This window comes from Neurospora crassa, linkage group VII (assembly GCF_000182925.2).
Source record: "Neurospora crassa OR74A linkage group VII, whole genome shotgun sequence".
Taxonomy (NCBI): domain Eukaryota; kingdom Fungi; phylum Ascomycota; class Sordariomycetes; order Sordariales; family Sordariaceae; genus Neurospora; species Neurospora crassa.
This window is the reverse complement of record NC_026507.1, coordinates 2603464-2629738: the sequence shown is the minus strand read 5'-3', so window position 1 is coordinate 2629738 and position 26275 is coordinate 2603464. Positions and strand designations below refer to the sequence as shown.

The following is a 26275-nucleotide window of genomic DNA, read 5'->3' as shown; positions in this document are numbered from 1 at the left end:
ACAGGGGGGGGGGGGGTTTGACATGACCTTTAGGTCGGGTACCATGGCTACCTGCCCGATACGCGATCCCGTGACTTCGCTCGTAAGCCGACGCGCCTGTGTACCTTGAGCGAAGAAGCCCGCTAATGGGACTCCGAACCATATGCGCCAAGTGGGGCGACCGGGCCCTTGAGTTGTGGTAAAGACCTGACCCCCCGCGTTGGAACGCGTTTCCGTTTCCACTTCCACTTATCCATGTCCACCTAGGCTGAGTGACACAAACAGTGGACTGACTGCCTGTGCTTGCCTGTTGATGGCAGATGCGTATTCCCTTTGGAGTTGAGGGTTGAAAAAAAAGCCTCCCAAAGCAGATTCGAAAAAGAGGGAGTGACAACATTTATCAGTATCGACATTCCTCTTGAAACAAGCTTCTTCCATCCTGGGTTCTTTTTTTCTTCCTCCACCTTCTCTGGTACTTGCGCAGGATCCTACCTCCCCAGGTACGTACGGCTGGGTTCAGCCACTCAGAACTTCTGCCATGCCAGCGCGAACACTATTCGAAGCTGAGGCCAACGCCGAGTCCTCACGGAAACGTCAACGGCCGGCGCCCACGAGCGATGACAGCGAGGCAGAAATTGCCGCGGTAAGTCGTACAAACCATCTCTATCTGCACGCCGACTTCAATATATCTACACAGCCGCACGTTTCCTGAAACCCAGAAACCTACATGCTAACGTGCTACACAGCGCCCAAATGCCAACCAGGCTAAAAGAGCCCGTGTAGATACCGCTCGCCACGCGACTCCAGTCGATGACGACGACGTTGATGTCGACGATGAACGAGGTCATGCAGGATCACCGCACTCGCCCCCCAAAACACAATATGAGTTGATGCGTGACAATAACTTTGAGCATCTGCAACATCAGGATGCCGACGACCAACGAGCCACTCAGAGACTGCGCTTCAAACCTAATCAGTTGGGCGACAACGCGGTGGCCGATAATGGCATTTTGGAAAGCATCACGTGCATCAACTTCATGTGTCACACTCGACTACACTGTGAACTCGGCCCGCTTCTCAATTTCATAGTGGGTGAAAACGGAAGTGGAAAGAGCGCCATCTTGACCGCTATCACTCTTTGTCTTGGTGGCAAGGCCAGCTCAACCAACCGCGGAGGAAGTCTCAAGAGTTTCGTCAAGGAGGGCACCGAAAAGGCTGTTCTGATCGTCAAAATCAAGAACCAGGGCCAAGATGCCTATAGACATGAGCTTTACGGGGATTCCATCATCGTCGAACGGCACTTTTCCAAATCCGGCAGCAGCAGCTTCAAGGTCAAGACGGCCACTGGCCAAATAGTGTCTACCAAGAAGCAGGAAGTCGAGGAGATCGTCGAATACTACGCCCTCCAGGTGGATAACCCCTTGAACGTGCTGTCTCAGGACAATGCCCGTCAGTTCCTCAACTCGTCAACCAAGCAGCAAAAGTACAAGTTCTTCATCGAAGGTGTACAGCTGCAACAGTTGGACAATGACTACAGGCTAATCGCCGAGAGTCTGGAGCTCATGGAATCCAAAATTCCCGACCAAGAGGAGCGGGTCAAAGCAGCCGCGGAGGAACTCAAACGAGCAAAAAGCTTCAAGGACGCCATGGACGGAAATCGCAAGCTGAGAGCCAAACAACATCAGCTTCGAAGCCAGATGTGTTGGCTCCAAGTGGTTCAAGAAGAGGCCAAGCTGACAAAATTGGACGAGAAGATTGCCCAACTTGCGGATCAAATGGCTGAAGTAGACCGTCAGAGAAATGAAAAGGGCGTCGATTTGGAGCGCGTCGAGAATCAGATCAGGGCCTTTCAGCAGAGACTGGAAGAGGCTATCCAGCGAAAAACCGAATTCGAAGAGCAGGTGGACGAGGGGAGGAAGAAAGCTCAAGCAATCAGGGACGAACTTGCACAAATCCAAGCAGATGAACGGGCAGCCCACCAAAACTTGAGAAGTGCAGCCACGACAGTAAAGGACTTCGAAGAAAAGGTTGCGGCCGAAGAAAAGCGACTTGAGGAAGCCACAGGAGAGGCCCTTCTTTCCAAAACTCGGGAGCTTGAAAAGGCAAAGGAGTACGTCACAGAGGTCGAGGCCAAGATTTCCAAGGCCAAAGAGGACGAGAAAGACCTACTCAACAAGCGAGACGAAGCCCAGAAAGCCCGAGATGCTAAGGCTGTTGAATGCTCTCTCAAGCGGGACGAAATTACCGTAGCGGAACAGGAGTTGAGGACCTCCGAAAAGGATCAAGGCTCTATCTATGCAGCTTATGAGCCCAAACTTCCTGAACTGCTGAAGATGATTGAGAAAGAGACCAGATTCCAGAAGAAGCCGGTGGGGCCGCTTGGCGCCCACATCCAGCTGCTGAAGCCGGAGTGGTCTTTGATCCTGGAAAAGACGTTTGGAACCGCCCTTAATGCATTCATCGTCCAGAGCATGGCCGAACAAAAATTGCTTCAGGGCTTGATGAACAAGCTCAACATCCGCCAGTGTCCGGTTTTTATCGGCAATCGACATCCCCTAAACACAGATGGCAAAGAGCCTGATCCTTCCTTTGACACCATTCTCCGTGTGTTGAAGATCGACAACATGATGGTGCGCGATCAGTTGATCATCAACCACATGATTGAGCAGGTCATACTGATACCACAGCGTACCAAGGCTGAGGACATCATGTTCAGCGGAGCACGACCTCGAAACGTCAAGGCTTGTCTAAGTTTCCATGATAAAAAGAGAGACGAAGGTCTTCGACTGGTTGTCAACAACAGCGGAGGAATGTCGACTTCTCCTGTGCCGCCCCTCCGTAACCAGCGCCCACGGATGAAGGCGGATATCGGCTCGCGGCTTGCTTATCAAAAGGAGACCCTGCGGCAGCTGGAGCTAGAGTACTCTGTACTTGATCGTGAACATCGTCAACTGCAGCAAGAGGTCCAGAAGATCATCAGCGACCTCACCAAGCTCCAGAGAGACAAGAAAACCCTTGACAGCGAATTACGGCATGCTAGAGTTCAAGTCGAGCAAGTGCAGTATCGACTTGATGAGTATGAAGGCGGTGATTCTCGCCTTACAGGCTTGAAGGCTGAATTGGCTGCTGCCAAGGAGAAAGAGGAGGCTTGCGGGCTTCAGTACGGCAACCTTCGGATAAGGAAGGATGAGAAGAACCAGGCATCTACAGAAGCCCAGGCTCAGCTCACGGAAATCAGGAAGGAATCGGAGAAATATGAAAGGGAGGTGAAAAAACTGCAGGAGAAGAAGGCTAGGCTGGAAGATGTTCGGAAGATTAATCTCACCGAGGTTAATGAAGCTCATGCCTCTTTCGAGATATTCAAGGGGGACAAGGAGGAGGCCGAGAAGGAACGTGAAAAAGGTGCCGAAGACGTCGCCACTTTTACAAAACAGATCATTGAAGCATTAGGGAGTGAAGAACGAGCCCATGTCAACCCAACCGACAAGTACGAGGAGCTGGAAAAGCAGTATCAAAGCATTCAGAACCAACTCGAGAAAGAGCGACGGAAGAGGGGCATGACCGACGAGGAAGTTTATGCGAACCTCACGAGGGCGAAAGAGACGTACGATGATGCCAAGAGATCTCTTGAAGGCATCAAGACGGTCAACTCTCGTCTCCGTCGGACGCTGACCATTCGCCTCGAGAAGTGGCGCAAGTTTCAGCGGTACATTTCATCACAGAGCCGGGCGAACTTCATCTATCTTCTCAGCGAGCGTGGCTTCAGAGGCAAGTTGCTGCTGGACCACGAGCGGAAGGCTCTGGACCTAGTCGTCGAGCCTGACAAGACCGAGAAGAGGGCAGCGGGGAGAAACACGAAGACACTATCTGGCGGCGAAAAGTCTTTTTCATCAATCTGTCTGCTGCTGAGTATCTGGGAGGCCATGGGAAGCCCGCTCAGATGCTTGGATGAGTTCGACGTGTTCATGGACAATGTCAACCGTGCAATCAGCACGAACATGCTGGTGAGTTTTATTGATGACGGCAACGATGGAGACAAGCAATGGTATATCCATGAACCGTTGCTAACGTGGCCACAGATTACTGCTGCTCGTCGGTCCGTAAATCGGCAGTACATATTCATCACACCGAATGCCATCGAGGGGCGGAACACTCTTGACAAGGACGTCAAGATTATTCGGTACGTATCCTTCCCTTCCTTCAGAATAATTTGTGTTTGAACTAATAACGTCTTTCTAGACTGACGGATCCTCGGCAGAGGACGTTGGCCGACTACTGAAACTGAGTACTCTTTGCCTTCATTTCGTTTCTGTTTTTGAGTTTTGATCTCCGTGGGTGTGTATCTGAACAACTTCTGTCGAGATATAGACAAGCGTCAAAGCGGCGCAGAGTGGTGTTGGCGTTTTGTATGGACTGGTTGGAATGTCACTGCGCGTTTGCAATTTGTGTTTTTATAGCGTACCCATTTTCTTTTTGTCTGTGGCAGACATGTTGGGGGGCACATTAAAGCAGATGCTTAACCCTGCGTACCTGGAGTGTACAAATGTTGTACAATCTCTGCATGGGACGTCACCTTACAATGAAATATTCTACCCGGGATGTAACCTTTCCCTTCTCCTGCATCCGTCCATTTGTCGTCTCTTTTTATGATTTATGGAGGGTAGATCCCATTAGTCCTTTGGAGGCAATCATCGCTGAAGCTCACTGATATGCGTACGCGGCGCGCCCTCGCTATGGACTTTGGATCTAAGCATTCTATATCCTGACACCCTTGCTGCGCAGAACATTGACACCCGCCGTGGCAGTAAACCCAACCCACTCCCGCAAGTTTCTGAATACACCACCAACCTCATTCACTTCCCTGAGCCTGCGGTTCAAGAAAGCCCGGGTATCCATGAACTCAGGGGAGTGATCGTTGGTCATGAACAATTCGGCAGCGGCGTAAATAGTAGAGAGCGAAGCGCGCTTGGTATACCACGACGGGTCGACCGAGGAGTCGCCGGCGAGGAAAAGAATCTCATCCGAGAGCAGGGCGAGCTCCTTGAGCGAAGGAGGGACGTAAGATGGTTGTGCCATGATTGCTAGAGCCTAGACAGAGAGTGTGGTAACGTCCATCAATGTAAGTCAACGTAATGATATCCAAGCCAGCAAGCGGCCTTTTTTTTTTTTTCCTTCTGGTTCTTGAAGAAAAGGCGAATGCCTTTCGGCAACGTGCATTGCAGGGAAATGGGAAAACTAACCTCCTGCCACCGCCCGATAACCTGCGCATTCGCCGACAAGCGCTCCCACGTAACCGCCTCGACGCGCCCCCGGATCTCCCACTCCGACAGCCCTGGTCTAGCTCCCACGTGTCCCTCGCCCCCAAAGAGTTCGCTTACCCGAGGCGCGAGCTCCTCCCGCTGCTTGACCAGGTGATACCGGATCAGAGCGAAGGCGCCCTCGGGCAGGATTGTCGGGCTGATGTCCAGGTATCCGGCATCGCGGGCGCCGGCGGCGAGCGCAGAAGGTGTGAAGCCGTGACTAGGGACGTGCTGGTAAGCGGCGCTGAGAATGGATTCCTCGACGGGCGTGAAGGCGGCAGAAGAGGATGGGTGGTCGTAGGAGTGGTAGGCGTTGCGGTGTTGCCGTTGCTGCCGTTGCTGCTGCTGCTGCTGGAGTTCTTGGGTCTGTTTTACTTGGGGGCGTCTGCTGCCGTTTGCACATGGGCAGCCGGAGCCGGTGCTGGTGCTGGTGCTTAGGGAACGATGGGTGGCAGTAGTCGGGACGGGTGCCGCAGCTCGGATCGTGGAGACAGAGGAAAAGAGAATTTGCCGGGCGGGGCGGCGCAGAGATATCGATGATGGACGCATCATTACGGTCGATAGTTCGTCCACCCTTCGAGGCAACGGAGCGCAACTTGTTTGGAGTTGCCGGCTGGAACTATTGCGACTTCGAATGGCATGTGTCAGTTGCTTTGCTCGCCGGGCCGTGGGACCTTGTGCGATAAAGCTACTATCCTCACGTGTTGTTGCCCCACTTCATCACTGCTCTGTCTCCATGTCTACTGTACATGTAGTGTACAAGTGAATGTCACTGGTTCCTGACAAAACCACAAAGGGCGGGCACTGCAGCTTGAAGGCAGCCTATTCACTTCACGTAAGTAGGTCCTGCCCCGGTATTGACGACACTGTAGATTCATTCTTGGACGTTGTCCCCAGCATGGTGTGCAACGATCTGGGGGTGTACTATGGTTAGAGCAAAAAATACTAGTGTACTTGCCGTTAGATCGCACATTTTCTGACAGTGATGGGATCAGCTTCCAGAAACGATGTCTACCTAGGTTCACTGTAGTTTGAAGCATATGCAGCCCAAGATCAGTTTGGGGGGGGGGGGGGGGGTAAATGGTACGTGCCAGGTATGTTGTCCTTGCCGTTTACACAGTACACTGCCATCTGAATAAGGAGAATGATTAGCCAGGAGGGTCTGGCCCAAGCAACACCAATATAACGTGTGCATTCAAGCGGAACCAAGAGGAGAGACATCGGGCGTCGTGCGGGAGGTCGCGAGATGCAACCAGGGAGTTGGAGTCAAAGTCTGGTGTACGATGTAGAAGTCAATGGAGGACTGAAAGTGCCATCGGCTGCTGCAACAGAAGCAATGAGGCATATGACAGAATGATTGGTTGCTGTCCTTCTTCGAGTATTCGATAATCAACATCGGAAATGGGGCATTATTGGCTGCTGACTCGATCTCTTCTTTCAATAAAGCTGCCCGAAATGCATTGCCAAGTCTATCCATATGGCATGCCATGGAGATGCCATATCTCATGATAATTATCGATCCATATTTAAGCTTGCCTGTCCGTGGTGGCCCTCTCCTTTTGCAGTGCTCTCTGGCACCTGGCGAGCCTCCGCGCTGAATGCAAATGGCATTTCCTCGTGGTCGAATTCCCCAGTATACCTAGATCGTTGGACACTCCCCTCGTTCCTGGCCTATGCATGGGTGCTCGGATTCGCTTTGCTCCGACACACGGTCACTCTCGCCCGAATTCAGGGCATCTCCCTCTTCGGACATGGCCGCGTGGCCGCTCTTTTTCTCATCCTGGTCCCCGTTGACGCAGCCGAGAGACGCCGTGGTCCAGACCCTTCGGCTTACGCAAGGCTTGGCTTCCTGGAAGCCGTTCCCGCGCCGTGTGTGGCAGTTTGTGCATAGTGCCTTAATTAGCCGACCTCTTCATGCATTGACCGGTCTCAGTTCAAAGTGGATGGCCCAATGGTGAGTGTGGGGGGCCAGGCCTGACAGAACTCTCCCTCGAGAAGCAACTATTCCGAGTGAGTCTTTTGGCAAAGTCGATGTTCGTCCCTACGGCACTGTCAAGGTCCCCGCAGAAGTACACGCTTGTTGAGGTGTTAGGCAAGGAGGGGAACTCCAGATTGCTCATACTGGCAAACTTGCCGGCTTCTTTCAGCTGTTCCCAATCCTCCCGGCTTGCTTTGATATGCATGACGGGCAGTGCTTTGGCATCCCCGAAGAGAATGTTCGGCAGGGCGTGGTGATCATTGGTTGTTTTGCTTCCCATGTGCCGCGCTGCCGCTGTTGTATTACGGCATTACAGGCGGCTCGAAAACAGGACTGCTTCTTGGAGGGCAGTCAGTCCCACGGGAACACGAGCACCGCAAGAAGGGGCAGCTGTCCAGATCAGAGGGGTTGGGACGCAGGCTGGTAAGATATCGACACCTGGCCCAGCCGCCGAACCGTATTGAGCTTATAATTCGACCAGCTTGTCCAAGGGATCTCGCCAGCTTTTGCATAATTCAATCCACTTCTTGATAGCTGTTAGCGGATTGAGGAATCGACCATCAAGATTCCCCCTGTCCCCGAGTCCGAATGCCATGTACTGCCATCTGTGGCCGCAAGAAGATATCGGTCAGGTGTAACCGAACGTGGATGGGTTGCGGACAATCTACAAACTGATGATGACGTCAACTCTGAATAGCCTCCAGCTCGGCGCGTCTGACTCTTTGAGAAGACAGGTGGAGATGCGGGGCCTGAGGATGGCCTGGAAGGGAATCCGAAGACTAGCCAAGTGGATGGAGTTGGGGTGCTTGGGGTAAGGTGGGCTCAACTGGGTGGGTGCCGAGGACAATGTATGGTTGCTGTAGGGTTATCTTGTTTGAGAAGAACGGCTACATTGAGAGAATCGAGGTCGTTTACAAGATGTGAACGCGGTCCGTACTTGTACAGAAAGAAAATGCCCGGCCCATCATGTAGGCGTTGTCAGGCTCGGAGGCTAGATCTTTATTTGACCTGCATACCGGGTTATCTCATATATATAAACACGAAAGCGCTTACAGGTGCTCTCACACATATCTTCCTATTCTGGACTTGAGCAAGCAGAACAAGGATTCCGCACATTGGACTCGACCAGCAAACCTTTCTTGCGATGACAAGCTGGAACTGAAGTTTAGTGAACTAGTTTCGGATTCTGTGAAAATTTACCCTTCAGCACTGAAATACTTTTCCATCCTCCATGATTTGAACTCCCAATCGCTTGTATCAGATGGAAGCAGCTCCAGAAAGACAACTACCACGGTACAGCTTTGGCAGTGAACACGTGAAGCGCCGTTCGTGGTTTTACTCGAGACAAGCCAACCTGGGTTAAAATCGAAGCGTGAACTCATCCGTACACAGCTGTGATCGATCTTGAACCAATAACCTGCTACGTCCTCGAGTGAGGCGGCGGACTTTTCGCGGAGGGTCAAGTTTCGGGAATTGACGACAGCTTTTGAGCTTCAACACCTGTCAGGTTCCTCCAGAACTGAGGCTAGGTAGGCATCGACCTGCAAGTAGAACTGAACTTGGTGTAGCACTTCAAGTCTACCTGGCCCATGCTGTTTGTCTCTTGGACTTCTACATCACCAGCACTACGAATAAGAAGTTGAAGGGTTGGTAAAGTCAAGCCCGAAAGGAATATGAAAGCGAGGTGTAAAGCCCGTACAACTAGGCTGGAGGTAGAGTAGCAAAGGCTGCCTTGTCGGCTTCATGTATCGTCGTTGTTATCCCGCAAACCTGGAACAAGCGAGGCAGGGGAGAGTACAGAGTGGATCCAGGTATAGAGGTATGCTTGTAGAGGTACCTGTACCTGACGTGCACTGTCTGGTCTTACTCCCCTCCACCGTAGCACTACTGCATTTGGTTTGCACCAGGCTGTACCTAGGTACCGCTACACAGGCAGCGACAGCTAAAGGGTCCACCGATGAGAAGTCCGTGCATTATGAGTGGGCAACAAGGCCAGCCATCGAAGGAGGAGCGTGCTTCACCCATCCATCCCACCGCGCGTGGCCTGGCTGCACATCCACACAAGACACAAACAACATCACTGGTCAGTCAACCGGTCACGGCATCGACACAACTTCCTGCGGTCCAACTTCCACCGACCTCAACTTCTTCTTGATTCCGTCCGGAAGACCATCCGCTACCTCTACCCTCTCGACGACTGCGTCCACGGAAACTCACCCCACAGTCCACGTCGAATCCTTGGGGTGCCAGCCTGCGTGTTTCCAAAAGTTGCAGGTACGTAACTCTCTTCTACCCAAAGCCTCGAGGTGACGCGGCGTGAATGCGATGCGCCTTGTTGCCTCTATCCATTCATTGCATTGAAGGCTGGGCCTACCTCTACTACTTAGCCGGTTCCATTCTGGTACCTGCGACCAGTACCACCTCACGGTCTGGCAACCTCGTACTGGACCCTCTGCCCTTCAAGTGACTCTCTGGCTCCCGTCCTTGGCTTGTGACGAACAATTTCCTGACCTTTCGGGCTCTTTGCCTGTCCAGCCCGCCTCCGTCTGCCCTGCCTTGTTCCAAGCATCGCCCTCGGCTACACTCGTCCACGACCGATCTCCCGCGCCGCCCCAAAGTGCGCGAGCCTGCGCAGATTCCCGTTCGGCCTTGCAGCCCACCACCCACTCAACCTCCCTCGACATCTACCCTACCTACTGCCTACCACAGCCAACGAACAGACGCATATCTGCCCAAATCGCATCTATCCTCCATTGCGCCAGAGTCGCAGTGTACCTCGACTGAACCCGTTGTCCCCCAACAACGTTCAAGCGCTGCTGTAGCGAACAACATAGCACCATACATCAGGACAGCACCAATCGTCGCGTTCCCGACGACCTCGTCCTACTCGAGCGGCTAAGTTGCCCGAAAATTTTTCTCGATTCTTACCGTACCTGCCTCGAACAGGACAAGTATCAGACTCAGTTGTCATGGGTAAGTTCCAGTCTGACACCAAGCCGGGTCTCTTCTTGCTGTCTCCAAAGTGTCCTGGAGCTGGCTGCCGTCCGCTTTTCGGCTTTCTCCATATCCTCCTTCTGCCATACCATAAGTATCCTCCCCTCACACAGCTTGGTCTCAGCCGATCCATCCCACCTTGGAGCTCTCTTCTGGTGGTGGCGGCCGAGACGACTCCTCACTTCACGTTGGACTCTGTTTGTTTTCCCCGGCAATCTTACCCGAACACATATCAATCCCTCACCACTCGCCCTTTACCCCTCCTCACCACTCGGGATGGCTGGTCGCGTCTACAGGCATCAGTCTTCTCGATAGCAAGCCTTCTCGGTCCCATCTTGCGTTTGTATGAATCTCGTTGTCGGGAACACCAGGCGATGCGTCAATGGCGTATCACGCCAGCTTTGTAACCCCAAGGAGAGCCTTCAGTCACAACGGCATTTGGTATTGATCAAAGCCACTTGTGCGGGCCCGGTTTGCGAGTTGTGGTTGGGTTGTGCTCCGAGTCCTCTTGGCCAAGTGGAAGCTCGCGTTACCCTTCCCACCGTTCGTAGACGGGAGCTGCAGTATTGCTGCAGTGACGTGCCCGCGTTTCTTTGCCTTGCGTCGCCTTGTCCTGCCTGGCTCCCAGGCTACATATACACAATTGACAACCCCCCCCCCCTCTCCTCTCTCCCCCTCCTCCATCCTCCTGCACGTTTTCCCTTTCCGGTCCACAGTGGTAGGAATCATCAGGTTATTCTCACCCCGCCGCGTCACAAGCTTTCACATCCCCTACCTCTCTCTACCTTTCCTACCTACGCCCTGTGTCAATCCCTTGCGCGGGCTGCTTTCCCCCAGTTGCCACTGGTCACTTCATTTCTCCCACATCATTCCCATACTGCCTCCTCCTCCACCTTTCCTTCGTTCTCTCGTCTCCCCACTTAACCACTTACATCGCTCTACTTTATTTTATTCACTTGGTCTAACCTAGTTCCTCTTTCTACAGCCGACGCAGCAGGAGACACTTATCGCCCTGTAAGTACCACGCATTCAAATTTCTCGTCCCCTTTGCCTTGTGTTCTCAGGGCCGGCGTATTTCAGTCGGCGTCCACAATCATCTCACCTATCCGTCACGAGCGTGACGCACCCCTCCTCTTTCTTCATATGCTGCGCGAGGGTATAGTTTGGTCTTCAAGCCCCTGCCTCGATGGATTCTCGTCGGTCTCTTGATTTGTGGCATTTATCAACTAGTCTCGTCTGATCGACTTGTCCTGGCGATCTCTGGTCAAGCTTCCGTCCTCGACTCGCATAAGCTAGGAGCTAGCAGTGGGGAACGAGTACCCTTCTGGCCGTCACAACACGCAACTACGTGCAGACCCGGTCACCTGCAGTTCACTTTATTCCCCTTGCCCTTTGCCCTCCAACTTCCACACACTTTTCTTTTTATCTCCCTCTCTGCAGACCTTACACCTGTTCATTCGCTGACGACGACTTCCTCGAAGCGTGAGAGGTCCCGTTCCCCCAGACGTGGACGTTCCAGAAGCCCCACTACTCGCCGTTCATACTCGCCCCGTGACCGTTCGCGGAGTCGCCATCGGAGAAGAAGCCGCACCCCTATGACTGGCCAAGGTGCGCCTGCTGGAGGACAAGGAATTGGCTACACCGGACCACCTCATCGAACTTTCGAAGACCGCGCCGCTCATCGAGAACAAGTCATGAACAACATTCGGGAAACGTCGCAGCAGGACCGCCGCGTCTACGTCGGCAATTTGTCCTACGATGTTAAATGGCACCACCTCAAGGATTTTATGAGACAGGGTATGTCGTGAGACAAGGATGCGAGGGTCAGGTTCCATGTGTTGCTAACCCATCATTAGCTGGAGAGGTGCTCTATGCCGATGTGTTGCTGCTTCCTAATGGAATGTCGAAGGTGGGCTATTGAGTGATTTGCGTTCGGCTACTGGTTCTTTTGTGGCTCCCTTCCTTTCGGTTATTTTTGATGGATTGTTGGATTGACGGGTTGGGACATCTTTGTCCATGGAATTTGTAGGGATGCGGGTAAGTCAAACTTTGAATCCCTCAATCGGTTATTTTGGCGACTAGATGCTGACATCACGTTGTTGACTAGAATTGTGGAATATGCGACCAGGGAGCAAGCTCAAAACGCCGTTGCTACCCTGAGCAACCAGAACCTTATGGGCAGACTTGTCTATGTTCGCGAGGCAAGTTCACCCTTGGATCATCGCTAGCATAATCATATACTAAACTGGTTTTTAGGACCGTGAGGCCGAGCCTCGTTTTGGACCTCCTGGAGGAGGTGCTAACCGCGGTGGTTTTGGTGGCGGCATGGGCCCCAACGGATATGGAGCTGTTCCCGGCCATGCTGGCCCCGGCGGCTTCGGTGGTGGTCCCATGGCTGGTGGCGGTGGCCGCCAGATCTACGTGTCCAACGTTTGTTCCATGCCCCATTCTTGCTCCTTGTCATCTCGAAATATACTAATCAATCTTTGCTACAGCTGCCGTACAATGTTGGCTGGCAGGATCTGAAGGATCTGTTCAGACAGGCTGGTAAGTTGGATCGTTTTATACATTAACGTGACCTACAGCTTGCGATACTAACTTGCTATAGCGCGCAATGGTGGTGTTATCCGCGCCGACGTTCATATCGGACCTGATGGCCGCCCGAAAGGATCGGGTATCGTTGTCTTCGAGACCCCAGATGATGCTCGCAACGCCATCCAGCAGTTCAATGGTTACGATTGGCAGGGCCGTATGCTGGAGGTTCGCGAGGATCGCTTTGCCGGTGCGAATATGGGTCCTGGTGGTTTCGGCGGTCGTGGCGGCTTCGGCGGCGGCCGTGGTGCCTTCGGCGGTTTCGGTCGCGGCGGCTTCGGTGGTGGCCGCGGTGGCTTTGGAGGTGGCTTCGGCGGTCGTGGCGGCTTCGGAGGAGCTCCCGGTGGTCCCCCTAGCTTCGATGCCAACCAGCCGGCCGCTCAGCCCAACCCGTTCACTGACTTCGCTACTTCTGGTACTGAACGGTCTGAGATCATTTACGTCCGGAACGTAAGTCAAACTTCATCTTGTACCCCCGAGTATTCGACTTCTCTGACTTTCCTCTTCTTCATCAGCTCCCTTGGTCGACCAGCAATGAGGATCTCGTCGAGCTCTTCTCTACTATTGGTAAGGTAGAGCAGGCTGAGATTCAGTATGAGCCCAGCGGTCGCTCCCGCGGCTCTGGCGTCGTTCGCTTCGACAATGCCGACACCGCCGACACCGCGATCCAAAAGTTCCAGGGTTACCAGTATGGTGGACGTCCTCTCGGTCTGAGTTTCGTCAAGTACCTTAACCCTGGTGCTGGCGGCGACAGCATGGATACCGACCCCCATGGTGGCCTGACACAAGATCAGATCATGTAAACTGATTACCGACCATCGCGTCAGTCATACTGGTTGAAGCAACAGATTTCCTATGATAGTTTGGGATTTTCCATTTGGAGGTTGTATTATATGACTGGATTAAGCCTGTCTTCGATGTGGCGCTCGGTTCAATCTTTCCAATTGCACTACTTGTCTACGGACAGGTGGCTATGGTCAGGGATTTGGTGGCCATGAGCATTGGCCTGGGATGGGGCAGTAGTCTGAATGGCCGCATGACAAGCATGTGAAGGATGGTGTCGGAGGAAGGAGATTGAGGAAGTTGAATTTGCGACATGCTTTACCTTGCCCAGTTCTAGCACATGGGACAAGTAAATCCCACTGAAACTTGTTGCTCTTTTTGCGGCTGACATTTGGCTCTTCGGCCTTTCTTTCAGCAAGTTGTTTACGGTTCGGACCCTCAAAATGGACAGTTGATCTTGTTTCACCTACATCCCCCCACCTTTAGACTGTACTCTTGAAGAGAACATGCAATTATCTCGGTTGACCTTAGGATTAAGGTCGAACATTGGAACTGCGACTCTTGGTAACCTGAATCAAAGCCAATCAAGGTGAAGCCAACGTGATGTGACGTGTTCGTGGTGTTTCATAATGGTGAATCGAGTGGAGAACGGGTGAGCCGGTTGCCCTTCAGCTGATGCTCATAAGTGCGGCTCAAATATATCTACGCTTGACGTCAGGGTACGGTAGCTGCTGCTCCACCCGGGCAGTCTTGTTATTTTACCAAATGAGAAATGTTAACTTTGCTAATAGGACCGTTTAGATCGAGTCACCTGGAGATACACGCTCTCCCGGTGATCAAGTTCACACCCAAGACAGGATCGTGAAGGCCAGCCAGCAGATTTGGAACAAGCATATGAACGTTATCAATTCGGCTCGCTCTTACTCTCCCCTTCGTTCAACAGCTTCTCTGTTGAGGCACAGCAGTCGTTCTCTCACGCTTCTTCCGTCACTCATTCATTTCATGTTCCTCTCTTTCCCTTCCATCTCCATTTCCACGAAGGGCCGCATACTTCCTGCGGCAGGACTGAACATTCTCCAGAACGGGCATATGATCCCTTTAGTTCGCACCTTTCATTAACTCCAGTAGCTCACGTAGATAGTAGATGTGCGCTGCACGCTAGATAGGCAGCTGAGCTTTTCATATTCCCCCTTCCCCCCCTCTCCCAACACCTTTTTTTTCTTCCCTTCCTTTCTCGCTAGTCGTCTTGAAGGGTAATACCAACTACGAGCAGGTGAGTCGAGAGGTAGGGTAACCGAGAGTGGCAGATTGAAGGCTATGATGCGGTACTACTCACCAACGCTTTCCTTACCATGCGTACCCACTGACTTGAACCAGGGTATTCCACCAAAGCTTGGGAATATTACAAAATTTAATACGGTACCCTCATACAGATCCCTCCTTCCGTTAGGTCATGTACACACAAGAAGACAGAAACAGCAATGGTGTAATTTGCAACGCTTGTTTCGAGTCCAATCAGGGAATAGCCATCATAGAAGTCCCACCAGCACCAACACCAGGACCTCCAGCGGCTGCAGGACCTGTCTTCTTCTTCCTCGACTGCTTTTTCCTCTTGGTCCTGTCTCTCGGCTTCAATGCCCCCATGCCCTTCTTGCAAACATCGGCGTACCTCCCGTAGAAGGTTTCCAGGTCGGCTGGCTCGACAATGGTGGACAGCTTGACCTTTTCTGTCCTCTTGTCCTTGCCCTTGGCGTTGGTGGCGCGGATGAGAACCGGGAGCGGGGTGGCAGGGTTGAGGTCAGTGAGAGGGTCGGTATCCGTGGATTGGGAAGGGGTGCTGTAGGATACTGTGGGAGGGTTAGCTTTGGTGACGGAGCTTCACTCTACTTAGCTCATCGTGGGTGGATGGAGATGGAGTTTAAGCTTGGAAAACAGCGGAAATTGGGAGGATTGTCGTGACGATAGCAAAGCCGAGTGTGAAGTTTCCTGTCTGCGCTGGGTTGGTGTAGGTACACGTACGCCTCTTTTGTACTAGGTTGATGGTTCCGTGATCTTGGTTCTTCCTATACTCGAACAGATTGGTGAGCTTGGAGAAGAACTATATACCATAGTCGGTTGAAGTCAGATTAGCATGGTCTCCTCAGGACGGGATCACAGCAGCCAGTCACATATAACATTACCTCATCGTGAGTTAAATGACCCATGATATCCAGTTGTTTTTCGTCTTCTTCTTATGCTCGTTTGCAAAAGGCAAGACAACAATTCGGCTGAGGAGTGAATGTGAAGGCAACCTAGAATGATTGATGAAAGTCAACGAGAGTGGCAGCTTTCCCCACTGCTGTTGGCCGGGCAGCTCCCGTCTGTCTGGTAGGAGTGAGCTTCCCCAGCGTAAAACCAGCCGGGTGGGGTCCCAAGCAGCGGAGGACCCGCTTCATCTCTTGGCGCTCTTGGCCCCGCAGTCGACATGCCTGGAACCCTGCACCGACCGATAACCAAAAAAACTATCTGATAACGATAGCAAGGTCCCGATCCCGCGCTCTTCCATGCAGCGACGGACGAGAGAGCCTTGCAAAGTTTGGAGGTCGTGCCAATCAATCACATCTACACCTCCGCACGCGCATATTACAACATGGCACCCTCCATGAGGATAAAGGCTCCAAAATTGCCTGACAACCTCCTGAAGGAGCTCGGCGTAGAAGGTGAGCGTGCCTCCGTTCATGCGCCCATACAGCCATTGTCATTCCTGCCTGGCAATCAGGGTTCTCCGACGAAATCCTAACTCTTGCAGGACAATCTCACGGAGGTCGCAAGAATCAATTTCAGTCTAGAAAGGATCGCCGTAAAGCAGAGAGAACACAGAAAAGGATTCACCGCACCTCGTCCACAAGAAGTTACCATACCGAGCGCGCTACAGCCCCAAAACCACAGAAGAAGGTCGATGCCGCATCGTCAAAGGAAGCAAAGGAACCCAAGCCCATCTTGAAGAACGGGAAGAAACGATCATTGGAGGATGAGGATGAAGATGTTGCCCTCGAAGAGGACGATGATGAGGATTTCGATGACGAGGGCGATATCGATCTTGACGAGGACGAGGACGATGAGCTAGACCTCGACGAAGAAGACGACAAAGACGGCGAAGACGTGGACGATGAAGAGGAAAGTGATGTCCCAACACAAACCATATCGAAGTCGCAGCCCAAAATCTCAAAAACTGTCATGGAACGATTGGCGCAAGACGACAAGGAGATCGCAGACCTCGAAAAGAAGCTCGGCATCAAGGGACGCAAATCGCTTCCCAAGTCCTTCCAGGAGGATGGTCTTCTTGATCTACTAGAAGGCCTTCCTGGCGTAGACGACGAAACAGCCGAGAAAAGGAAGCGGAAGTCCGAAGCGGATGAGTGGCTTGCGGCGAAAAGGAGGAAAGCGGAAGAGGCCAAGAAGACGAAGGAATTCGAACTAGACGAGGAAGAAAATGAAGTCTCCGAACTGGACGAAGAGGACGATGGCTTGGACGATCTCTTAGAGGGATTGAACTCGGACGAAGACAACGACGTTGACCAAGACGAAGACATGGTCGAAGGCGATTCTGATGAAGATGGAGAAGAAGACAGCATCTTGGGCGAGGATGAGGGGGATTTTGGAGGATTTGACGAGGACGACGACGAGGACGACGACGAGGACGACGGCGACGACGACGAATCCGACAACGACGAAGAAACGCTACAAAAGCCGCCAGAACGGGTCCGCGAAAACCCATATGTTGCGCCTACAACTGGGCGGACTGTAGTGAAATACGTGCCACCATCGAAGCGACAGGAGGCGGGCTCAGAAGCGGAGTTGGTGGCCCACATTCGCCGTCAAACACAAGGTCTCATCAACAGGATGACAGAGTCTAATCTTTTATCCATCATTATGGACTTTGAAAAGCTTTACCGCGACAACCCGCGACAACATCTTACGTCGAACATTGTCGATCTCCTACTCATTCAGGTGTGCGAGCCAACGACGCTGCCTGATACGTTGCTCGTGCTTACCGCGGGTTTCGCTACGGGTATCTTCAAGGTGATTGGCATGGACTTTGGCGCACAGTTAATTCAAGAAGTGATCGAGCGATTTGATAGGCATTATGAAGAGGCCAAAGAGGCTGCAAAGGAGCGGCCAGACGTGCCGAAACAGACATCCAACCTCATCACTTTCCTATCCGAACTCTATAACTTTCAACTCGTGGGCCCTAACTTGCTCTTCGACTTCATTCGAATCCTTTTGGGTGATCTTTCGGAGCTGAACGCGGAACTTTTGCTCAGAATTGTGCGCATTGCTGGCCCAGCCCTCCGACAAGATGACCCCATGTCTGTCAAGGACATTGTTACCCTTATCCGCCCGGCTGTTGCCAAGATCGGAGAGAAGAACCTCAGCGTCAGAACTAAATTCATGATTGAGACCATCAACGACCTGAAAAACAACAAGATGAAGACGGGTTTAGGCGCTTCCGCCGTTCTCACGGAGCACACAACCAAGATGAAGAAGCTTTTGGGCACCTTGAAAACCATCAAGACGGCCGAGCCCTTGCGAATGACCCTTGCCGATATACGCGATGCCGACAAGAAGGGCAAATGGTGGCTTGTAGGCGCTAGCTGGGCAGGCAGAGATAAGGACAGTGACAAGAAGCCATTGACCCAGGACGGTGTCATACAGGATAGCGTTGACTCGGACGACGAAAGCTTTGTCTTGGAGGATGTCGAGGACATGCCTGACCTCGGAGAACTTGCCAGAGAAAACCAGATGAACACGGACGTGCGCCGGTCCATCTTTGTGTCGATAATGTCCGCCACGGACTACGAAGATGCCTACTACCGCATCCTCAAGTTGCGCCTGAACAAGGAGCGACAGAGAGAGATTCCATACGTGGTCATCCAGTGTGCCGGCGCAGAGCAGGTCTACAACCCATACTACACCTTGGTGGCCAAGAAGCTTTGCGGGGATCGCAAAATCCGGTGGTCGTTCCAAGACGCGCTCTGGAAGCTATTCAGGCGTCTCGGAGAGTCAGTTTTTGGCGATGACGCGGAGGATGAGGAGGATGTAGATGCGATGGACATGCGGCGGCTTGTCAACATTGCAAAACTGTTTGGGGCCATGGTGGCAGGTGGATCGCTAGGATTGGCAATTCTGAAATGCCTCAATTTGCCTTATCTACAAACCAAGACGCGGGCGCTAGTGGAGATCCTGCTGATTACTGTGCTTCTTGAAGCCGGAAAAGGCGGCGACAAGGATCGGGATGAGACGATTACTTCGGTGTTTGTGGCTGTGGAAGGGGTCCCCGAGCTTGCCAGAGGCCTGCAATGGTTCATCAAGAAGGTGGTCCGGAAGTCGGATCTCGCGGGAGGGGCGGCCAACACCAAGCTCGTCAAGGAGGGTTGCAAGACGGCCATGGCGGCCTTGGAGCATGCGCTGCTCGCCGCCGAAGGCTTGGTGGAATAATTTTGCTTTGTTGGATACCTGTATATGGATCGGATATCTTCGGGAATAGCAACATAATGATCAGGGATACAAGTGTGCCGGGGTCTATACAAAAGGCCATTGACCAATATCATGACAAGTTCATGGAACTAACCCAAGCATTCTCGCTCGAATGTAGTTACCTACTTTGTAGATATTAGCGTTGACGGCGGGACTGGAAAAGTTGGGGGTAGCTTTAAGTTGGGGAACTTGTTGTCAGGAAGGGCGATTTGCTACTAGGGATCCAGGGAGCAACCGACTCGAGTGTGCGGGAGCCCGGAAATATAGTGGTCTGTGAATAGCACTCAATGATGTCATTTCGTCTTGCAACGAAGGGACAGGGTTTCATGAGGGTCGGGCGGGACTCTTGATTGTGGACATGAAGAGGAGGCAGATGGTTTGAGATGAATTGCCTGCCATGTGTCATGTCGTTCGACAAACAACTAACCTCTAAGACGGGTTAGGGACAGGTTATGCTTCTCCAATTCGGCAGCTGGGCAAGCTGGGGTTATTTGGCGTTGACGGGCGGAGTAAAGAGGGGAGCAAAGAGGGGATCGCGCCAAGGAGCAAGATGAATGTCAAACACAACCTAAGCTGTCAGAAAAATGGCTACAATACATAGCGGGAGTGCAGAGATGTCAAAATTTTGGAGTCAGCTGCTGCACGCCAAGTTCGTCTTGACCAATCACAGGACGCAATGGAGCGTACCTAGTACCGTACGTATTTGGGGACGGGTTTCTTCGACGAAGCAGTCAGGGCAGCAGCGACAGTAAAGTAAGACGGCGAAGAGCGCGCTGCCCGTCCCGCCTAACACTGGCATCATAGTACTTTTACTTCCTGTAGCACACTACCTCTACACTACTAACACGATCAGGCAGTACCTACCTACCTATTTAGTGTAGCGTACGCGAGATTAGAGGTACCTACTACCTACCTAGGTAGTGGTGTTCCTACTCCGCTCCGTTCGTACCTACCTCTACCTACTCCGCTCTGCGCTGTCTCGAGCGGGCCAGCTTGGGGACGGGCACGGTGGAAAGCGGGTGCCCTTTGAGCGATGTGAGCCTCTGACGGGCTGGCAACCCGAACAAGTGGGACTGGACATTTTTCGCTTGCCGTGAATAGCTTCCGCCTCGAATCCCAACAATTGTCTCTCCCGCGGCGTTTTGCAGTTCAGTACACACTTTCGACGTCTCACCATCGAATCGCATTCCCTGCTTCCCCGGGCATCTCTCTGCAGTGCGCTCGTTCCTTCGAATTTTCCCTGTTTCCATTTCTGGTTTTTCCATTCAGCACATACTTTCACCATGCTGTCCCAAAGATTAATAGGCCGTGCTGCCGTCCGGTCCGCCTTCAAGCCCTCGGGGTAAGCTCACTGTCCCGGTTGCCGGCGGATGCCCGACACACTGTTTTCTCATGCGCGTACTGAGGCTGACCTGACGACCACATACAGGCTCCCTGTCGTCGTTTCTCCCAGGTTGAGGAGGACCTATGCGACCGAGTCTGGTCTGTTTGCCAACATCAAGAGCTGGTTCTCGTCAAAGGATTCTGGTCGGCTGACTGTTGATGTGCCCGTAGAGGAGAAGGATCTCGTCATCATTGGAGGTGGCGTCGCTGGCTATGTTGCTGCCATCAAGGCCGGCCAGGAGGGTCTCAAGGTGCGTCGCATCGCGAATCAACTACACCGCAACACCGACGAATGACGACAATATCTGACTGCTATCTCCCATGTTGCCTGGAAATAGGTCGCCTGTATCGAGAAGCGCGGCACCCTCGGCGGTACCTGCCTGAACGTCGGCTGCATTCCCTCCAAGTCGCTCCTCAACAACTCCCATCTCTACCATCAGATCCTCCACGACTCGAAACACCGCGGCATCGAGGTCGGCGATGTCAAGCTCAACCTCGCCCAGCTTATGAAGGCCAAGGAACAGTCCGTCAGCGGTCTTACCAAAGGTGTCGAGTTCCTCCTGAAGAAGAACGGCGTCGAGTACATCAAGGGTGCTGGCGCCTTCGCCGATGAGCACACCATCAACGTCAAGCTCAACGACGGCGGCGAGACCTCCGTCAAGGGCAAGAACATCCTTATCGCCACTGGCTCCGAGGTCACCCCCTTCCCCGGCCTCGAAATCGACGAGAAGCGCGTCATCAGCAGCACTGGCGCCATTGCTCTTGAGAAGGTCCCGGAGAAGATGCTCGTCATCGGTGGTGGCATCATTGGTCTCGAAATGGCTTCTGTCTGGTCCCGTCTCGGCGCCCAGGTCACCGTCATCGAGTTTCTCGACCAGATTGGCGGCCCCGGCATGGACCTTGAGGTTGCCAAGTCCATCCAGAAGATCCTGAAGAAGCAGGGCATCAACTTCAAGACCGGCACCAAGGTCGTTTCCGGTGACAAGACTGGCGAGACCGTCAAGCTCGAGGTCGACTCCGCCAAGGGTGGCAAGCCCGAGACTGTGAGTGGCCCATGATACCCTGCAGGCTATCTGTTCGTTGTCGTGATCTTCAAAGCTGACATTGTTCGAACACAGCTCGAGGGTGACGTTGTTCTTGTCGCTATTGGCCGCCGTCCCTACACCGAGGGTCTCGGCCTTGAGAACATTGGACTCGAGAAGGATGAGCGCGGCCGTGTCATCATCGACTCCGAGTACCGCACCAAGATCCCCCACATTCGCTGCGTTGGTGATGTCACCTTCGGCCCCATGCTTGCTCACAAGGCTGAGGAGGAGGCTGTTGCTGTCGTCGAGTACATCAAGAAGGGTTACGGCCATGTCAACTACGGCTGCATTCCTTCGGTCATGTACACCTTCCCCGAGGTTGCCTGGGTTGGCCAGTCCGAGCAGGAACTCAAGAAGGCTGGTGTTCCCTACCGCGTCGGTACCTTCCCCTTCAGCGCCAACTCCCGTGCCAAGACCAACCTTGACACTGAGGGCATGGTGAAGATGATCGCCGACCCCGAGACCGACCGGATTCTCGGTGTCCACATCATCGGTCCTAACGCCGGTGAGATGATTGCTGAGGGTACCCTTGCCCTCGAGTATGGCGCTTCCAGCGAGGATATTGCCCGCACCTGCCACGCTCACCCTACCCTCGCCGAGGCTTTCAAGGAGGCGGCCATGGCCACTCACTCAAAGGCCATCCACTTCTAAGCAGCTGGAGCGTTTTGGCGTTGAATGGCTCTAAGCACGGAAAAATGTGCTGTCTGGATTTCTAGCATTGGGAGTATGGAAAGAGGATGGGAGGAGGTGTGTACTTGTACTGTAGTCACGGGCTTTCCCTCGAGGGTTTAATAGGGGATTTTCACATGACATGCTAAATAGACGCCGCTTGTTGGTTGGACTAGGGCTATTTGGCCTTGCGGGTCCTGGTTGGGCTCGAGACTCGATGAATACACGAGATTTTAAGAGATACAGAAAAGCTACCTTGGTTGCCAGATGGGATGGCAGGAAGGCTGCTGGTTATTTTATGTTAACATTGCCGAGTTATCAGAGGGCTGTGGGTTTTGGATGATTCTTGTCTGTTCTCCATGCTGGTGCAATTACTTCTTAGTCCGAGTAGCAGTGCCCATCAATGCCGGTCTTCAACTTCGTTCTGGTGTTAATGTGTATTCTCGTGTACAGGGCATGTTGCTTGGCATGACGTTATTTGTTTGATAAGCCATCGCTCAGGGACCCTAACCCTCTGAATATCCTTGGGACCCTTTGTTCTATTCTTCCCCTATGTTTCAGGGACATGCAGGCAGTTGTTACCCTGAACACCCAGGGTCCAAAGACGTCGTTGGCGATCAGCAATGTGGTTTAATTTCAGACGCAAACGTTGGAGTGGCAAGAACCCTTGCGTGACATCTGGTATTGTATGACCCCTATGTGGTGCAGCAAACGCCAAGCGGGATAGCCTGGAGCTGGCAAGCTGGGTAGACGCGCCTGTGTGGACAGCGGTGAGGTTTCCACTCGGTCAACCCCTCCAGTAGGAATGATCTTATCCAATGTCACGTCGTCCCATGCCCGTTGTTTTGGGTAGCCATGTCCACTGCCTAGGAACAGCGCCCGCATCAGAATCGACGTATCGAACCACTCACCAACCTCTGTGGCCCTATCCGTCCCACCTTCAAACGTCCACCCACCTACTAGTATCAACACCTTGGATCTCTATCAAAACTGACCTTGGGTTTCCTGAACTGTTGCGAGGACAACACCACAACCTTTCCCTGTCCACAGACGGCGGGTGTTTTGTTCCATCCAGTAGCGAATCCCTCCATCTTTTTCGTTCAAAACACAACAGTCTTGCGCAAAGACAACAATGGCTTCTAAACCCCCACCACCATCACGCGCCGCTGCCGAAGATACCGCAACGGCTCAGCAGTCGACAGTTAAGACAGCAGAGCGGACATATCCCTTCATTTCCCGCCGTGAGATCGAGGCCTTGATTTCAGAAGGTCGCCATATCATCATTGTCGATCAATATGTCCTGAAGGTAGACGCTTGGGTCAAGTATCACCCCGGAGGTGACAAGGCCATCAAGCACATGATTGGGAGGGATGCTACCGATGAAGTGAACGGGTGCGTACAAAACACAATATCATGCACCAACCGCGACAGTCTGGATCCAGTCCGGTGTATAGTTATCGGACCCCGGTGAAGAAGGAGATGCTGACTTCATAGCGTGTACTTTTTTTTGGAATCACTACAGGTTACATTCCCCAGAAGCAAGAGCTCAGATGAACAGGTACAGAGTGGGTAGGATATCAGGGAGATGGAAGAATTTCTTGCCGCCGATACAAGGAGGCAAGTTCAGGCCAAGAGGAGAAGAAGGTGAAGAATGGGAGGAGGAGTCCCCAGAAATCAGGGCCAGAGCTGCGAACTACGATGAGGATACTAGCTTCGGATCGTCATCATTTGCGAGTCAGGCTGCCTCTACTGAATCCGAGAGCTCACGGACCCCTTCGCCCGCCCCTTCCCCGGTCTTTGATGATGGAGAATCGGCGCCGGAATTGAACCAACTCCGCGCCCGTTCTAACGCCCGGTCAAAGTCGGCTGTAAGCCGATCCGATTCCTTCACCTCGATTTCCTCCATTGAGGATGAGAAGGCCAGTGCCAAGGGCGCCGATGGTGGCCCTAGGGATGGCATGGCCCATCTCGACGCTCTAACAAGGCAAGAGATCAGGCTCGATCTCGACAAGTACCCTCCGCTCGATGAGGGAACGCAAGACACCGTCATCCGAAAGTATCGTGAACTCAACGAGCGCATCAAGGCGGAGGGACTCTATGACTGCAACTATGTTGCTTACGCCATCGAAGGATTCCGCTATACTCTCCTCTTCTGCGGGTGTCTTCTGTTCCTAAAATGGGGTTGGTACGTTCCTAGTGCGTTCTGTCTCGGCTCTTTCTGGCACCAGCTAGTCTTCACTGCCCATGACGCCGGACACATGGGCATCACGCACCATTTCCATGTCGATACTGTCATCGGCATCATCATTGCCGACTTCATCGGTGGTCTCAGTCTAGGTTGGTGGAAGCGCAACCACAACGTTCACCATATCATCACCAACAGCCCTGAGCACGATCCGGACATAGAACACCTCCCCTTCTTCGCCATTTCCCATCGTTTCTTCACTAATCTGCGGTCCACATACTATGACCGTGTCATGGAGTACGACATCTTTGCCAAATTCTTCGTCTCCCTCCAGCACTACCTCTACTACATCATCATGATGTTCGCCCGCCTGAACCTCTACCGTCTCTCGTGGGAGTACTTACTCAAGGGCCAGGCACCCAAGCACGGTCCTGCCTGGTGGCACCGGCATCTCGAGCTTGTCGGTCAGGTCTTCTTCTGGTGCTGGTTCGGTTATGGGATCATGTACAAGGCAATCGATGGCAACTGGAACCGCTTTGTTTTTTTCATGATCTCCCACGCGGTCACCAGCCCGTTGCACGTGCAGATCACTCTGTCACACTTCGCCATGTCCACGTCTGATCTGGGCCCTCATGAGTCCTTCCCGCAGCGCATGCTGCGCACCACCATGGACGTCGACTGCCCCGAGTGGCTTGACTTTTTCCACGGCGGCCTCCAGTTCCAGGCCATTCACCACTTGTACCCGCGCATTCCTAGACATAACCTTCGTAAGACGCAGAAGCTAGTCCAAGACTTCTGTAACGATGTTGGGATCCCTTATGCGCTGTACGGATTTGTGGAAGGCAACAAACACGTCATCGGGAGGCTAGCTGATGTAGCTAGGCAGGCAGCTATCTTGAGGAAGTGCCAGCAGACTATTGTTGATGGCAGCATCGGACATTCTCATGCTCACTGATTGTGACGCTTTCGAATGAGGGAAACGTATTGCACATGGAACTTTTATAAAAGGAGGGGATGGTCACAGGCGAGCGACGAGATATGGTAGATGGGCTACACGGGCTACAATGGCCCACAAGTCTGGATTAAAGACAAAGCCACGCTTTGTTCAGTATATATATATTTTTTTCTCTACTCTAAAAAAATTGTAAGAAAAATCGGTATTCGGGCTATGCATACCTGTACTTTCCTTGAGCAGGCAGTTTTGCACGTACGTCCTAGAGCAAGGCCATTCAAGAGATATCACTACGTCTGGTCTGACTGTGAATCAAACTATAAACGACACTCTGGGACCTGAGCTTTCCGGGGGTGTCCTTGTGATTGGTTTCGACCCACCGGACGGAAGGATGTAGTTAGCACCTGACCTGCCATATGAACTGTGTACAAAGGTTGTTGACAAACAAGTCCAGAAGTCCAGATTAACGGAACGGGAGCTTGAATGAAGGTGTGGATGATGGAAGACCGGGATGCTTGGAGCAGCACAATGACGAGGTAAGAGAATATGAAGGTGACACGAAGCAGTAAACATTCGGGAGGTGTAACAAGAGACAATCACATGTGTCTCTTCGGCATATACGTAAACAAAAAAGAATGGAATAGCCCAATAAGGTAGAGACGTCGAGAATAGAGACATGGCCAGTGGAAAACATGACCGTCACGTTATAGAAGCAGTTGGATGGTAACCAAGCAGTCTTGTGGCCGGGGCAAGAGGCAAATAGAAACTCGATTCTGGTAGTCTCATTCACTCAGCCTGCCTACCTGGGCTACTTACGCAGTACTTCTACAGACCCACATTGAAGCTTGGCTCTGCCCT

General features: G+C 52.7%; 8 protein-coding genes across 11 annotated transcripts; 6 read left to right on the top strand and 2 right to left on the bottom strand.

Moving 5' to 3' along the window:
* The first annotated feature begins 236 nt into the window (after window positions 1–236).
* On the top strand, window positions 237–4578 carry NCU02402 (hypothetical protein). Its single transcript, XM_954629.2, has 4 exons — window positions 237–622; window positions 726–3983; window positions 4059–4159; window positions 4219–4578. The coding sequence occupies exons 1-4, from the start codon at window positions 518–520 to the stop codon at window positions 4256–4258; spliced, it is 3504 nt and encodes a 1167-aa protein (XP_959722.2). The 5' UTR covers window positions 237–517; the 3' UTR covers window positions 4259–4578.
* On the bottom strand, window positions 4396–6035 carry NCU02403 (ubiquinone biosynthesis protein COQ9). Its single transcript, XM_954630.2, has 2 exons — window positions 5220–6035; window positions 4396–5067 (listed from the first exon to the last, which is right to left on the bottom strand). The coding sequence occupies exons 1-2, from the start codon at window positions 5829–5831 to the stop codon at window positions 4735–4737; spliced, it is 945 nt and encodes a 314-aa protein (XP_959723.1). The 5' UTR covers window positions 5832–6035; the 3' UTR covers window positions 4396–4734.
* An 879-nt stretch (window positions 6036–6914) lies between these two features.
* NCU17232 (hypothetical protein) lies at window positions 6915–8341 on the top strand. Its single transcript, XM_011397069.1, has 2 exons — window positions 6915–7680; window positions 7739–8341. Exons 1-2 carry the CDS (start codon window positions 7457–7459, stop codon window positions 7893–7895), a joined length of 381 nt encoding a protein of 126 aa, XP_011395371.1. The 5' UTR covers window positions 6915–7456; the 3' UTR covers window positions 7896–8341.
* A 950-nt stretch (window positions 8342–9291) lies between these two features.
* Window positions 9292–14226, top strand: NCU02404 (RNP domain-containing protein). Of its 4 annotated transcripts, none has more exons than XM_011396863.1 (11): window positions 9292–9531; window positions 9793–10230; window positions 11237–11265; window positions 11733–12048; window positions 12108–12160; window positions 12281–12288; window positions 12359–12452; window positions 12508–12681; window positions 12747–12798; window positions 12860–13293; window positions 13359–14220. In XM_011396863.1, exons 2-11 carry the CDS (start codon window positions 10227–10229, stop codon window positions 13644–13646), a joined length of 1452 nt encoding a protein of 483 aa, XP_011395165.1. In that variant the 5' UTR covers window positions 9292–9531; window positions 9793–10226; the 3' UTR covers window positions 13647–14220. The 4 variants fall into 4 exon arrangements, with proteins under 4 accessions (XP_011395165.1, XP_011395164.1, XP_011395166.1 ...); XM_011396862.1 differs by having other exon boundaries at window positions 9645–10230; XM_011396864.1 differs by lacking the exon at window positions 9292–9531 and having other exon boundaries at window positions 10208–10983; window positions 13359–14226.
* A 315-nt stretch (window positions 14227–14541) lies between these two features.
* NCU02405 (hypothetical protein) lies at window positions 14542–15984 on the bottom strand. The gene is made up of 3 exons (XM_954440.3): window positions 15807–15984; window positions 15646–15724; window positions 14542–15473 (listed from the first exon to the last, which is right to left on the bottom strand). The coding sequence occupies exons 1-3, from the start codon at window positions 15828–15830 to the stop codon at window positions 15142–15144; spliced, it is 435 nt and encodes a 144-aa protein (XP_959533.3). The 5' UTR covers window positions 15831–15984; the 3' UTR covers window positions 14542–15141.
* A 198-nt stretch (window positions 15985–16182) lies between these two features.
* On the top strand, window positions 16183–19372 carry NCU02406 (nuclear protein). Its single transcript, XM_954441.2, has 2 exons — window positions 16183–16325; window positions 16415–19372. The coding sequence occupies exons 1-2, from the start codon at window positions 16256–16258 to the stop codon at window positions 19102–19104; spliced, it is 2760 nt and encodes a 919-aa protein (XP_959534.2). The 5' UTR covers window positions 16183–16255; the 3' UTR covers window positions 19105–19372.
* A 586-nt stretch (window positions 19373–19958) lies between these two features.
* NCU02407 (dihydrolipoyl dehydrogenase) lies at window positions 19959–22702 on the top strand. The gene is made up of 5 exons (XM_954442.3): window positions 19959–20485; window positions 20573–20625; window positions 20698–20777; window positions 20865–21569; window positions 21645–22702. Exons 1-5 carry the CDS (start codon window positions 20427–20429, stop codon window positions 22260–22262), a joined length of 1515 nt encoding a protein of 504 aa, XP_959535.2. The 5' UTR covers window positions 19959–20426; the 3' UTR covers window positions 22263–22702.
* A 193-nt stretch (window positions 22703–22895) lies between these two features.
* Window positions 22896–25858, top strand: NCU02408 (fatty acid desaturase). Its single transcript, XM_954443.3, has 2 exons — window positions 22896–23672; window positions 23803–25858. The coding sequence occupies exons 1-2, from the start codon at window positions 23413–23415 to the stop codon at window positions 25418–25420; spliced, it is 1878 nt and encodes a 625-aa protein (XP_959536.3). The 5' UTR covers window positions 22896–23412; the 3' UTR covers window positions 25421–25858.
* The last annotated feature ends 417 nt before the right edge of the window (window positions 25859–26275 follow it).

Bases quoted from the DNA above. Each gene is read 5' to 3' on its own strand.
- NCU02402 (XM_954629.2), top strand. From the start codon at position 518: ATGCCAGCGCGAACACTATTCGAAGCTGAGGCCAACGCCGAGTCCTCA. The intron at 623-725 runs GTAAGTCGTACA...CGTGCTACACAG, and splicing joins GCGAGGCAGAAATTGCCGCG to CGCCCAAATGCCAACCAGGC. The intron at 4,160-4,218 runs GTACGTATCCTT...ACGTCTTTCTAG, and splicing joins AAGGACGTCAAGATTATTCG to ACTGACGGATCCTCGGCAGA.
- NCU02403 (XM_954630.2), bottom strand. From the start codon at position 5,831: ATGATGCGTCCATCATCGATATCTCTGCGCCGCCCCGCCCGGCAAATT. The intron at 5,068-5,219 runs GTTAGTTTTCCC...CTCTCTGTCTAG, and splicing joins TTATCGGGCGGTGGCAGGAG to GCTCTAGCAATCATGGCACA.
- NCU17232 (XM_011397069.1), top strand. From the start codon at position 7,457: ATGCATGACGGGCAGTGCTTTGGCATCCCCGAAGAGAATGTTCGGCAG. The intron at 7,681-7,738 runs GTAAGATATCGA...TAATTCGACCAG, and splicing joins AGGGGTTGGGACGCAGGCTG to CTTGTCCAAGGGATCTCGCC.
- NCU02404 (XM_011396863.1), top strand. The intron at 11,266-11,732 runs GTAAGTACCACG...ACTTCCTCGAAG, and splicing joins CAGGAGACACTTATCGCCCT to CGTGAGAGGTCCCGTTCCCC. The intron at 12,682-12,746 runs GTTTGTTCCATG...TCTTTGCTACAG, and splicing joins GCCAGATCTACGTGTCCAAC to CTGCCGTACAATGTTGGCTG.
- NCU02405 (XM_954440.3), bottom strand. From the start codon at position 15,830: ATGGGTCATTTAACTCACGATGAG. The intron at 15,725-15,806 runs GTAATGTTATAT...TATGGTATATAG, and splicing joins GTCATTTAACTCACGATGAG to TTCTTCTCCAAGCTCACCAA. The intron at 15,474-15,645 runs GTACGTGTACCT...ACCCTCCCACAG, and splicing joins CAACCTAGTACAAAAGAGGC to TATCCTACAGCACCCCTTCC.
- NCU02406 (XM_954441.2), top strand. From the start codon at position 16,256: ATGGCACCCTCCATGAGGATAAAGGCTCCAAAATTGCCTGACAACCTC. The intron at 16,326-16,414 runs GTGAGCGTGCCT...TAACTCTTGCAG, and splicing joins GAAGGAGCTCGGCGTAGAAG to GACAATCTCACGGAGGTCGC.
- NCU02407 (XM_954442.3), top strand. From the start codon at position 20,427: ATGCTGTCCCAAAGATTAATAGGCCGTGCTGCCGTCCGGTCCGCCTTC. The intron at 20,778-20,864 runs GTGCGTCGCATC...GCCTGGAAATAG, and splicing joins CCGGCCAGGAGGGTCTCAAG to GTCGCCTGTATCGAGAAGCG. The intron at 21,570-21,644 runs GTGAGTGGCCCA...GTTCGAACACAG, and splicing joins AGGGTGGCAAGCCCGAGACT to CTCGAGGGTGACGTTGTTCT.
- NCU02408 (XM_954443.3), top strand. From the start codon at position 23,413: ATGGCTTCTAAACCCCCACCACCATCACGCGCCGCTGCCGAAGATACC. The intron at 23,673-23,802 runs GTGCGTACAAAA...GAATCACTACAG, and splicing joins GCTACCGATGAAGTGAACGG to GTTACATTCCCCAGAAGCAA.